This window comes from Elephas maximus, chromosome 3, assembly GCF_024166365.1.
Source record: "Elephas maximus indicus isolate mEleMax1 chromosome 3, mEleMax1 primary haplotype, whole genome shotgun sequence".
NCBI classification, from domain to species: domain Eukaryota; kingdom Metazoa; phylum Chordata; class Mammalia; order Proboscidea; family Elephantidae; genus Elephas; species Elephas maximus.
This window is the reverse complement of record NC_064821.1, coordinates 94,340,246-94,352,715: the sequence shown is the minus strand read 5'-3', so window position 1 is coordinate 94,352,715 and position 12,470 is coordinate 94,340,246. Positions and strand designations below refer to the sequence as shown.

The 12,470-nt window shown below is 52.0% G+C and overlaps 1 protein-coding gene across 4 annotated transcripts in view; it reads left to right on the top strand.

The window, feature by feature from the left end:
• Positions 1-12,470, top strand: part of TTC39A (tetratricopeptide repeat domain 39A) — a 62,189-nt gene that overhangs the window by 30,157 nt on the left and 19,562 nt on the right. For 3 of the 4 annotated variants that reach the window (XM_049875182.1, XM_049875183.1, XM_049875186.1), the window contains exons 4-12: positions 430-506; positions 1,787-1,854; positions 3,812-3,876; positions 4,464-4,563; positions 6,460-6,525; positions 8,384-8,492; positions 8,963-9,030; positions 9,123-9,182; positions 10,448-10,609. In XM_049875182.1, the coding sequence (XP_049731139.1) occupies positions 430-506; positions 1,787-1,854; positions 3,812-3,876; positions 4,464-4,563; positions 6,460-6,525; positions 8,384-8,492; positions 8,963-9,030; positions 9,123-9,182; positions 10,448-10,609 (775 nt within the window). The remainder of the gene's footprint in view (positions 1-429; positions 507-1,786; positions 1,855-3,811; positions 3,877-4,463; positions 4,564-6,459; positions 6,526-8,383; positions 8,493-8,962; positions 9,031-9,122; positions 9,183-10,447; positions 10,610-12,470) is intronic. The other variant, XM_049875187.1, reaches the window with a different exon arrangement.

The following is a 12,470-nucleotide window of genomic DNA, read 5'->3' as shown; positions in this document are numbered from 1 at the left end:
AGAAAAATTCCTCTGCAGACAGGTGGAGGGTGAACAGGCACAAAGACCTGCGTGGGCAGGGGTGGGAGACCAGGTGGGGCACAAGGTCACCTGAACTAAGGAGAGGAATACAAAGGTGAGACAGGACGGGAGCTGCCAACAACAGCATCAACCAGACTGGAGAACTGCTCTGATGGGGCTCCCTGTATACAGCAGCCCGTGATTAATACAGAGGTTCGTTGTTCCCATTTTACCAATGAGAAAACAGGCTCAGGGAGGTAAAGTGACTTTTTTTGCCAGAATCTCAAACTTTCTCTGTCTGACCCCAAAACCCCTGTTGTTTGTGCTAGCACTGCCTCCCTAAGAATTCTCCAAAGAATGAGGTGACCCGGCACCTAGCCCCCCTCTCTCTCCCTCATTGAATGACCTGAACCCCCTTTCCCTCTTCAGGCACCGGAAGAAGTCCTCCGTAACAGATTCCTTCAGCAGCCTGGTGCACCGCACCACTATGGACAAATTCACGGAAGGTGTGGCATTCAGATGGCATCCTGACCCTTCCAGCCCCAGGCAGCCCGGCTCCAGCCGCAGGCAGGGGTGGGAAGGGGCAGTTATTCTCCCAGCCATCACCGAGAGGGCCTGACCCTGGCCTAGATGCTGGGATACGAATGGGTCAGACCTGGGGCCTTTTGAGGAATAGCTCTCAGGTGAGGGTGTTAGAGCAGGTGAGAACACTTACCTGACAGCATTCGGGGCTGAAAACCTGGAAGCCAAGGAAAGGAAAAGTTGCCACAAGGTCCATGTGCTTTCTTCCATGGGCTTAGAGTTGTGCGTGCAGTTAGGTTTACTGGTTTAATTAGCTTAGCGAGCTCATGTCCCCACAAGGGGAACGTGGTTTTAGAAGCTGACACAGAGAAGAGACAACAGACAGCAGTGGAAGAGATGGCCTGGGCTGCTTATGGCGTCTTTGTGCCGTGAACATCTGTGGCCGGCAGCAGTGGAGGTAGCAGTAGTCAACCAGGAGCAATTTGGGGCTCTTCAGTGCAGGAGCAAACAGCCTTACCCACCTCAAGAGCCCTTGAGGGTCCCAGCCCAAGCAATGCATCTGATGGCTCCACTCCCCTCCATCATACCTCTTGTGGCTCCCTGCTGCCTCCCTGCACAGGAGCAAGTCTGTAATCCTCCCCCAATTGTCAAGGCCCTTTACAACTGGGCTCTGAGCCTTATCTTCCCCTACCTCCTGAATCTCTCCCAACCTAACCCCCATCTCAGCTACCTTCTGTGTTTCACCTGTCCTCGAACATCTGAGTTCTTTGGCCTCCCTAGGCCTCTGCCTAGAAAGCCCTTCCTGCCTCGTCCTTCCATTTCTTTTTCAACTCAGATGTCCTTTCTTCTGGAAGTGTTCCCTGAATCCCTGGGTTGTGTTGGGTCCCCTCCCCTTATTCCCATAGCCCCTGGGCTTGCCTGGATACTATCTTCTTCCTTCGTCCATTCAATCCAGTGCCACCTCCTTGCCCAGCACTGCTTGCAGGCACTAAGGGCACAGCTTCTACAGTGAGGCTTGACAAACGAGAGCAGGGTGGGCAGAGGAGTCAGGCAGTAGATGAAGGCAAGAAATGTCAGCTACTGTGGGCCAGTGGTGGTGCTGTGAGGGAGCCAGGCCTGGGGAACAGGGTAGAGATGGGTGCAGCGGGGATGGGTGCTGACATAGATGCCCTTTGCCTTTTGGAAAGTGGGGGTGCGGGGGATTTGGCCTAAGACTCCTGCCAAGATCCCAGGAGGCTGCAGGGATTTGGTTTTCTCCCCACAGAGGAAATCCACGCTGAAGTCTGCTACGCAGAGTGCCTGCTGCAGAGAGCAGCCCTGACCTTCCTGCAGGTAGGGACCAGCCACTTGCACAAGAAACCCAGGCATTTCAGAAGAAGATCAGTCACTGTGTCCAAGCCCGAAGTGTCTTTAGCCACCATGATGCAGCCCCTCCTTATTGTTCAGGCAAGGTTTGAGGCTCAGCCACCCCAACACTCCTGGGCCCCAGCCAAGCCCAATGACAGAGGTAATATCCTCACCTCCTCACACACTGAGCACACATGTCACCAGGATGCTGCTTCCACCTGTGACTGCTGCTTTTCCCATTAAGGTTCACATGGGAGGGATAGGCATCATCACAAATCCTGTCTGACACCTGGTTTATACAACACCTATGATGTACCAGGCTTTTTGCATACATTACAGGTATATTGCTTTTCTGTACCTTACATACATTACATATTTGTATAGATGTTTATGTACATTCTTTAACCTTCATCTCACAGGCCTGCAAAGGCGAGATATAGAGAGGAGGACTCACTTTCCCAAGATCACGTGGTTAGCAACTGGCAGAGCTGGGATTTGAACCCAGATCTGGCCAACTTGGCATCCATGTCTTCTCTCCTTACCACACAGAAGGAAGTTTGGTGAATTATGAGAACTAAAACATTACAATTTTACCAAAAAGGCCTGGGTTATAATTATAACAAGTAATCATCACGATACCTGTGTATAAGGGTGGAGAAGTGCGTTTTAATTTTAATGTTGGGGTGCTGTTTATTTTTGTTTTTCACTTGAGGTCTTTTTGGACCTCAAAAACAATGTGGATTAAATCCTTGGTTTAGTACTCACTGGGGTAATTGTGGAAACCCTGGTGGCGTAGTGGTTAAGTGCTACAGCTGCTAACCAAGAGGTCGGCAGTTCGAATCCACTAGGCGCTCCTTGGAAACTCTATGGGGCAGTTCTACTCTGTCCTATTGGGTTGCTATGAGTTGCAATCAACTCGATGGCAATGGGTTTTTCATTATATTATCACAAATAACAAATACCCACAAATCCCACCCAACTGGAGAACAGAAGGTTGGCAGTAACTTTCCTCTTCATCTAGGCTCCTCCCTACCCCCCCACCTCCCTCCACCCAGGAAACCACTACCTGGAGGTTTGTATTTATCACTCCCTGTGCTTTTTTTTGTTTGTTTGTTTTTTTAAATAGCTTCATCAGATTCCTCTTCATACCTGAACAGCATATTGTTAAGTATTAGATAATTTTGAACTTCATATGGCCTCAAACCGTATTGCCGTGGAGTCGATTCTGATTCATAGTGACCCTATAGGCAGAGTAGAACTGCCCCATAGAGTTTCCAAGGAGCCCCTGGTAGATTCAAACCACTGACCTTTTGATTAGCAACCATAGCTCTTAACTACTACACCACCAGGTTTTCCTCAAGCCATCTGGACTTGCTTTTTTCACTCAACCTGATGTGGCTACATACTGTTCCCTTACATGAATATACCACAGTTTATCTGTTCTGTTGATGGGCATTGGGGCTGTTTCTGGTTCTTGGCTATTATGAACAGTTGTGCTGTGAACATCCTTGAACATGTCCCCTGCAGCCCATCCATTCCTCTTGGGTGTATACCCAGGAGTAGAACTGCTAGGTGGTAGGTATCGATGCTTTAAATTACAAGTGTGATAAATACCTGCATTTTGTAAAAACACAAATGACCATCCCTCCCCCCTTCCTGCAGTCCCTCCCCCTAGAGGAAGGCTGTTAACTATCAGGTGTGTCTCCTCCAGACCCTTCTCCCAGAACATAGCTATGTATAAACTGTATAAGGGTGGTTGTGGTCCAACTCTGGGCATTTTAGAAGTTGTGTTTGGCAAATAAGAGCTCATCTCAAATCCAAGGGATAGTGAATCCTTGTTTGGCTGACCCCACCCCCTTAGGGCACCTCATAGAGCTGGGCACGGGGGGGACCCTACGGCTGCCCACCCAGTCCCAGGTCTTAGCATCTCTCCCTCCTGCAGGATGAGAACATGGTGAGCTTCATCAAGGGTGGCATCAAAGTCCGAAACAGCTACCAGACCTATAAGTGAGTGGAGCTGGCCATGGTGTCATGGGAGGCCTGGGGTCTGCAGTGTCTACCACCCTGTCCCCTCAAGCTGCTGTGTGGGGTAGAGAGCACTGGCTGGAGGCAGGAAGCCCAGAATGGTGTGTGACCTCAGACAGATTTCTGCACACTCAGGACCTCAGTTTTCTGGAATTCTTTTTCCTTGGTTTTTCTGTTTCTGTTCATTCAGCCCCCTGAGGGTGTACTGTGTCTGACCCTGTGCTAGGGGAAAATAAGCCACAGATTCTGCGCAAACAGCTTTGGGCCAGGGTCGAGGGTGGGGGTTGGTGGCGGGTAGGCACGGGAACAACAGTTTTGAGAACAGCAGCAGAGCTCCTACACATTAGCTGTGGCCCAGCCTATGCGGCTGAACTTCAGGGGCAGGGGGTGTGCGTCACCCAGTGGGAGGTGGGGCTAGAAATCCTCCAGTGTCAGCTCTCCAGGTTGCCAGACAGCTACAGACCCAACACCAGGGAGTTGAGATTAGCTCAGGAGGGAGCTTTGTGTCTGCCTAGAGATGGGGCCCAGCCCCCAAAATGTGGCTAAAATAGGATTTTGTCTCTCCACAGGGAGCTGGACAACCTCGTCCAGTCCTCACAGTACTGCAAGGGGGAGAACCACAGGCACTTTGAAGGAGGTGTGAAGCTTGGTGTAGGTGCCTTCAACCTGGTGAGTGGGAGTGCCCTCTCCTGCCCCATTCCCACCATGTCTGGGCTCAAGGTAAATCTCCCCTACATGGCCATGACCCACTCAGGGTCTCTGCTGGGTGCTTGCTGTGCCTGGCCCCCTGTGCTGGGTACCAGGCCCAGAAAGGAATCAGATGTGTTGCCAGCCTTGCGTGCTGGGGCCAGCTCAAGAGAGCTAATTCCACGCATTTCTTCCCACATCAAGTTGGTAGTTTGAAATTGGCAATGGGGGTAGTATTTATGTTGTTGTTGTTAGGTGCCGTTGAGTTGATTTCAACTCAGAGCAACCCCCGGTGTGTCAGAGTAGAACTGCACTCCATAGGGTTTCAGTGGTTGATGTTTTGGAAGTAGATTGCCGGACAAATCTTTTGAGGAGCTTTTGGGTGGACTCAAACCTCCAACCTTTCAGTTAGCCCCTGAGCATGTTACCATTTGCAGCACTGAGGGACTCCAGAAATTGACAAACACCAACACAAATCAGGGCTCTTTCTACCCTGGGAGAGCTGGTTGTTAAACATTTGCCAGCAGCAGAGAAGGAGACAGGCTGGAAACAGCTGGTGCCCCACAGGGAACAGAGAACCAAGTCTCCTTCCTGGGGGAGTTGGGGAAGGTTTCTGCAGGAGGTGGTGGAAGTGGGGTATTTGAGCTGGATCTTGAAGGATACGTAGAATTTTCCCAGGTGGGGAAGGTCATTTCAGGCAGAGGGAACAGCGTTAGCTGAGACAGGGAAGCTTGGAAGAGCATGGCCTGCTCATAGGAGGAAGAGCTGCTCATGGAAGATTCAGACCCCCTGCCCTAGGTGAACAGGGGCCTTTCCAAAAGTGCGAGGTGGAGGTGCTTCTCTCACCTCCATGTAAAAAAGCCTGTCAAAGAGCAGGCCTTGGGGCCAGGGTCTCTGCCCTGCTCTGGCCTCCAGTTTCCTCATATGTAAAGTGGGAACGGTGATCTGATCCAGGAGCTGAGAAATACAAGCTACCACAGTGCATTGGATGCTCTACAAGGTTATAGCCGAACAATCCTGAGTTCAAGAGGTAGCTCCACCTCTCATGAGGTGTGGGGCCTTAAGTCTTGTCATCTGTCCATACCTCTGTTTCACCATCTGTTAAATGGGGCAATGATCCCTTCCTTGTGGGTGCAGTGGTGATTCAGTAGTAGAATTTTCACCTTCCATGTGGGAGACCCAGATTCGAAGCCTGACTGATGCACCTTAAGCGCAGCTACTACCCATCTTTCATTAGAGACTTATGTGTGGCTACAATGCTGAACAGGTTTCAGCAGAGCTTCCAGACTAAGACAGACTAAGAAGAAAGGTCTGGCAATGGACTTTCAAAAATCGGCCAGTAAAAACCTTGCTGGTCACAATGGTCCAATCCTATTGCCATGAGTCACAGGCCGTCTTGATGGCAGCTAACAACAGCAATCCCGTCTTTTCAGGGCTGTTCTGAGGATCAAATACAACGACAGAGCCCCTGACACGAAGTAGGGACTTGGTGGAACAGCAGCAGCAACATCAGCTAACGACTATGTGTAGGCCCCGTTCTGTGTGCTTTACTTACATGAGTGTTTTCTATCTGCACAATACCCCTACGAGGTAGAGGCTATTATTACCGTTTTACAGATGAGGAAACTGAGGCACGGAGAGGATATGTAACTTCCTCAGGGTGACCCCACTGGGAGTGGTGAAGCTGGGATTTGGACGCGGACCCTCTGTAGTGCCTCTTTTCCTGGGGAAGTTCACAGGTCAGAAAGCCAGGTGTCATCTTGGTGGTTCTGGAGAAAGGGCTGTATCCCCAGGATCACCCCCAGACTCTGGGGGGTTTGGGGGCTGAGAGGGGCAGCTTCCGTCCCATCACATGCCCACCTGCCTCTGTTCCTGCAGACGCTGTCCATGCTTCCTACTAGAATCCTGCGGCTGCTGGAGTTTGTGGGGTTTTCAGGAAATAAGGTAACTACCTGCCTCCTGGCCCCCCACCCCCAACCCTCTCGGCCCCAGGACTGGAGCTGGGATGTCTAAGATGAGGAAGAGGGGTTGCAGGGCCTGGGTGCCGGTCCTGGCTTAGCCCCCTCAGTGTGTGGTCCTGGACAAGGCCCAAATCTCTCTGGGTCTCAGTTTCCTCTCCTGTCAAATGGGGCCAGTGATCCCTGCCCGGTCCCTCACAGGGTGGAAAGGCTTTGGGGTAAGCGTGGGTGGGAAGGACAGCCTTGTGCAGTGCCCAGGGGTCATACTTTCTGAGCCTCGCAGGTGTCACTGCTTTACTTCAGACCTTGAGCAAGCCCCTTTCCCCACCGCTCCCGTCCCCGACCGTTTTCTGGTGCTACCACCTCATTGGAGAGATGGGCAGGGGAATCCCTACCAAGCATCAGGCCTTGGGGGCAAAGGGGGTGGGAGGAATCAGAGAACTCAAGCACCTAGAGCCTTTACCAAGAGCAGGAACTGGAGTTTGAGGTAGGAGCCCCAGTTTCAAGGTAGCTAATCAGGGAGGGCTTCCCAGTGGAGGAGGCCCCATGTAGGTGAAGGAGCACTGGATGGGAATTCAACAGACCTGGGTCAGTCCAGCCTCATTCCCTTCTCCTGGGGACTCTGAGCAAGTCCCTCCTTCCTCTGAGCCTCTTTTTGGTAAAATGAGGCGATTGGACCAGATAATCGTTTTCTGAACTTGGAATTTTTCAGGCCCTTGCTGATTACCTTCTTATTTGGCGTGATAAGAAAGTAATCATAACAATAAATACTATGAAGACCAAGCAATCTTAAGAAAGCCCAGCCAGATTGCGTGGTCTGACAAAGCTGCTTCTCTTTGTGAGAAAGGGAGCTTAGTGGCAGAGGAGGGGGCATTGAAGACACAATAGCCCTGGCTTAGGCTCAGAAGGACTGAAAGCAAACCGAGAAGGGAAAGCCCTCACTTTGACTCAGCGTTTCCTAGCGCCCGCCTTGAGGACCCTGAGAAGGGCTGGGTTGCCATCTGTGGTGGGTGGCCATGCTTAGTGAGACACTGGCTGAAAGCACCAGAGGTTCCTTTCAGTTTTGTTTTAAGAAGGTCCCTGGGAAATGAGTAAGATTTGGGGGCAATGACAGGAGGGAACAGCACAAGAGAAGGCCCAGAGCAGAGAAAGTATGGCCCCCTTGGCAAGGAAGAGAGGGCACTGAGAGGCTTCCACCTCCTTTCTTTTGCCTTTGTCCTGAAGGCAGGGCAGCTTTTGAAGCAGAGGTCAGGCAGGTGAGATTTGTGTTTTAGAAAGAACACCCTGGAGGACAGACAGGGGCAGAGACTGCAGGCAGGGAAACAAGTGGTGTCTGGCCCCTAACTCCTCCCCAGCCAGGCCTGGAGCCTTCTCCTCCAGGAAGACATCCTGGATCCCAGTTCTCATGGCCCCACCTGTGCACTGAGTACAGGGTTAGGATTATTTGCCTCCACATCATTCCTCCTCCCCCACCAGGTCTGGGGCTGCTCAGGGGGCCCAAGCGGCCACCACAGGGTGGTGAAGCAGGCCTAGGGATCTCAGTGAATAAAGAGAGGAGTGCAGGAGGGCCTTTTGAGGGGGTGGGGGACACCTGGCTAGGCATCCATGTCCCCTTCCCCCAGGAATGTGGCTGAGGCACTGAGAGGGCTAGCCCCTCACTCAGGGTCACACAGCGCAAGAGCAGCTGACCCTACCTCCAGAGTTCCAGGCTTATGGTCCAGTGCTCTCTCACCCAGGCCTCACAGCTGTCCAGGGACCTCGAGGCCCCTGCTTCTCTCTGGGCCCCAGGGTGGGCCCAGGGAGCCCAGGCTTCGCCAGCCTCAGCCTCTCCCCTGTGCCCCCAGGACTACGGGCTGCTGCAGCTGGAGGAGGGCGCATCGGGACACAGCTTCCGCGCCGTGCTCTGTGTCATGCTGCTGCTCTGCTACCACACCTTCCTCACCTTTGTGCTTGGTAGGGGCCCCGAGGGGCGAGGGGAGTGCTGACGCCCCTGGGCTTTGGTGAGCTTTAACAGCAGGGTGAGGGGGCGAGGGGCTGAGGGGCGGCACTAAAACCAGAAACGTAACAGCCGCATCAACTGGCCTGGGCTCTGTCCCCACAGCGTGACCTGGTTCCCTCAGTTTTTACCTGTGAGATGGGGATGGTTGTGGCCACCTTGTAGAGCTTTTGAGGATGCTGTAGGCAGCCACTTGTTCTGGATATAGCCTTGGCCAGCATGGGATCCTGGTTAGGAACCCTATGATATACCAGGGCAGTAGCTGCACTATCTTATTTAATCCTCACCTCACCCTGGAGATAGGAAGTGTTATTATCCCCAGTTCACAGAGGGTGAAATGGAGGCCTGAGAGGCCCCCTGGTAGGTTGCTGGGAGGATCACAGGAGTTGATGGTGGTGACGTGTGTTGTGTCCCCCACCTCCTCCAGGCACCGGGAACGTCAACATCGAGGAGGCAGAGAAACTCTTGAAGCCCTACCTGAAACGCTACCCTAAGGTGAGCCCCGACCCCCCGCTGGACAACCTCAACCTGGCTGTGGCCCGCGGACCCAAATGGATTCACACAGACCCACACGCATGTCCTTGCAGGGCGCCATCTTCCTGTTTTTCGCTGGGCGGATTGAAGTTATTAAAGGCAACATTGACGCAGTGAGTGATGGGCGGGGAGTGATTGGTGGTGAGTGAGGGCGGGGAGTGATGGGCGGGGGAGTGATGGACATGGAGTGGTGGACGGGGAGTGATGGGCGGGGGAGCGATGCGGGGGAGTGATGGGTGGGGAGTGATGGGCGGGGGAGTGATGGGTGAGGAGTGATGGGCGGGGGAGTGGTGGACATGGAGTGGTGGACGGGGAGTGATGGGCGGGGGAGTGATGGACATGGAGTGGTGGAGGGGGAGTGATGGGCGGGGGAGTGATGGACATGGAGTGGTGGACGGGGAGTGATGGGTGGGGGAGTGATGGACATGGAGTGGTGGACGGGGAGTGATGGGTGGAGGAGTGATGCGGGGGAGTGATTTGTGGGGAGTGATGGGCACTCCAGGCCAGTGGGAAGCCAGACACATGGAGGCATACCTCAGGGACTGAGCTAACTGGCAGGAGGGCCCCAAGAGCCAGTGAGAGAGCAGAGGTGGGAAAGGCCATTCCAAGTGAGGCAGTCTGGGGAAGCTTAGGGAGGAGATGGCATTTGTGGTGAGTACGATTTTGACAGAGAGATGGAGAAATTAAAGGTACCCCTGGCAGAGGGAGGGGCTTGAATGAAGCAGAGAGAGGGGAAAGGCCCTGTGTGTTTTAGGGCTCAGTGATTAGGCTGTAACCTGGTAAATAGAGTGGTGGGGAGAGGGCAGCAGTGAGACCTTGAAGGCCTGGCTGAGGAGTCTGGACTTCATAGGTGGTAGGGAGCCAGTGAAGGCTTTTGAGATGGAGAGGCTCATAATCCTGGAAGAGACCCCAGCATTGAGCCAAGGCCCAGGGCAGACTCTACAATGTGGAGTTCTGGGGTGTCTAGCTGGCCCTAGCAGTGATTTTTCAGGCAGCAGGACAAGTGTCCTAAGCCCAGGTACTTCGTAGAAGCTACTGGAATCCTTGGGCTTTGCTCTGAGGCACAGACATCATCATATCATTGTGATATTGATATTTCCCACTCCATTATGGCTCTAGTCCTCATTTTGTGCCTGGGAAACCAGAGTCCCAGAGAGGGGACATAGCTGTGCCCAAGATCACTTAAGACTTTGGGCGTAGAACCAGCACTGGAGGCCAGATCTCCTGGCTCTTCTGTCCCACCTGAGCCTGGCACAGGGCTGGACCACCATGCACTGGAGAAGCCTGGGCCTGCTGTGGGGGTGGGAGGGCGTGGAGGGTGCAAGGTGGGGTGTGGCCAGTGGGCACCCACTGAGGTGCTGACTGGCGGGCCCCGCAGGCTGTCCGGCGGTTTGAGGAGTGCTGTGAGGCCCAGCAGCACTGGAAGCAGTTCCACCACATGTGCTACTGGGAGCTGATGTGGTGCTTCACCTACAAGGGGCAGTGGAAGATGGCCTACTTCTACGCCGACCTGCTCAGCAAGGAGAACTCCTGGTCCAAGGTGGGCTGACACCACATGTTGCGGGGCTCTGGGTGCCTAGACTAACCTGAACTGACCACAAGCCCACAGGCCAAGGTCCAAACTTCTAACTGAACACAGGTGTCAGCTGGAATTTAAGAAGAATCATAAATTGTAACAGGACTCAGAGCTGGAAGACACTGAAGATCCTGAGGAGCAGAGAAACTTTAGAACTACTATGTGTTGGTCAGAATTTTTGGTCACAAGGGACAGACATGTGACTCACATGGTCTAGGCCAGTGCTGGCCAATAGAACTTTCTGCTATGGTGGAAATGTTCTAGTTCTGTATGAACCAATGTGGTAGCCACTATCCACATATGCACAGTGAGTGCTTGAAATATGGCTAGTGCAATTGAGAAACTGAATTTTTAATTTAATTTTAATTAAAATATAGCTACATGTAGCTAGTAGCCACTATAGGGCTGCACAGTTCTAAAACACAAAAGGTTCATTGGCTCAAAAAACTGAAAATTCTAGACACATTTGAATTCAGGTAGGGCTAGATCCAGAGATTCAAATTATGTCATCTGGCCTCGGTCTTGCCATTTGTGGCTACGCTTTCCTCTGTGACATCTTTATTATATAGGCAGGTGTTTAACCAAAGTCCCGGGGTTGAGCCTCTTTGGTCTGGCCTAGGTCACATGTCAATGCCTGGAAACAGAAGGGGTGAGATGATTCCCTGTGGACCAAGAGTAGAGGAAAAATGAGGTGATGTACCCAAAAGAAGTATGTGTGTATGTTGGGGTCATTAAAGAGATGCCATGTAGGCAAAACAAAACAGATGGCCTCCTTCGATGAAAACTCAAAACTTCACGTGGTAAATGTTAAATAAATAGCAGTCGTTATATCATGGTTTAAGGAGTCTTGGTGGCACAGTGGATAAGCACTCGGCTGCTAACTGAAAGGTCAGCAATTTGAATCCACCAGCCCCTCCAAGGAATAAAGATGTGACAGTCTGCTTCTATAAGGATTACAGCCTTGTAAACCATACAGGGCAGTTCTACTCTGTCCTATACGGTCCCTATGAGTTGGAAACGACTTGAATGCAACGGGTTTGGTTTGGTTTATACCATAGTTAGGAGCGCTGTGGCACAATGGTTAAGCATTCGGCTACTAACCAAAAAGTTGACAGTTCGAACTTAGAAGCGGCTCTGTAGGAGAACTGGCAATCTGCCTTCCATAAAGATTACAGCCTGGAAAACCCTATGGGGTAGTTCTACTTTGTCACATGGAGTCGCTATCCACTCGACAACAACCAACAACAACGAGTGATTATAGCACAGAAGTCTGAATCCAGAGTCTTAGATTACTGTACTTTTACACAAATAATGTGCACCTTCTATACTGGTTTGCCAACCACGCCCTCCGCCAGCAAGTTATTTTCATAAGCACGCTAGGCTAATTTTTTTGACGTAGCACGCTTACGAAAATACCTTGCTGGGGGAGGGTGCAATAGGAAAACCAACATAGAAGGCACACATTATTTGTGTAAAAATGAGGTAATAAGCATCAGAGGTCATCTAAGCTGATGCTGGACTAATAATAGCACGTGTGTCTCAATTATCTTATCCCTTGCCCACAGCAGACATCACTAATCAATCCTGGTGCTCTTTTCCATGAGCCTGGCTGTGACCTAGATACCTTCTCCACACAGCACTCCAGGCAGCTGTTAGCACTGATCTGAGTTGATGCCTGTCCAGGGTCCTGATTGTTATCTGCATCTAGTCCCTATTCCTCATCCTCCCCAACCTCTGCATGGAAGTTCCTCTTCAGTACCCCTGCCTGGGAACCAAGCTGAAGGGGAATTCTCTCTTCAGTTTGAATCTACCAACTGCTCCTTGG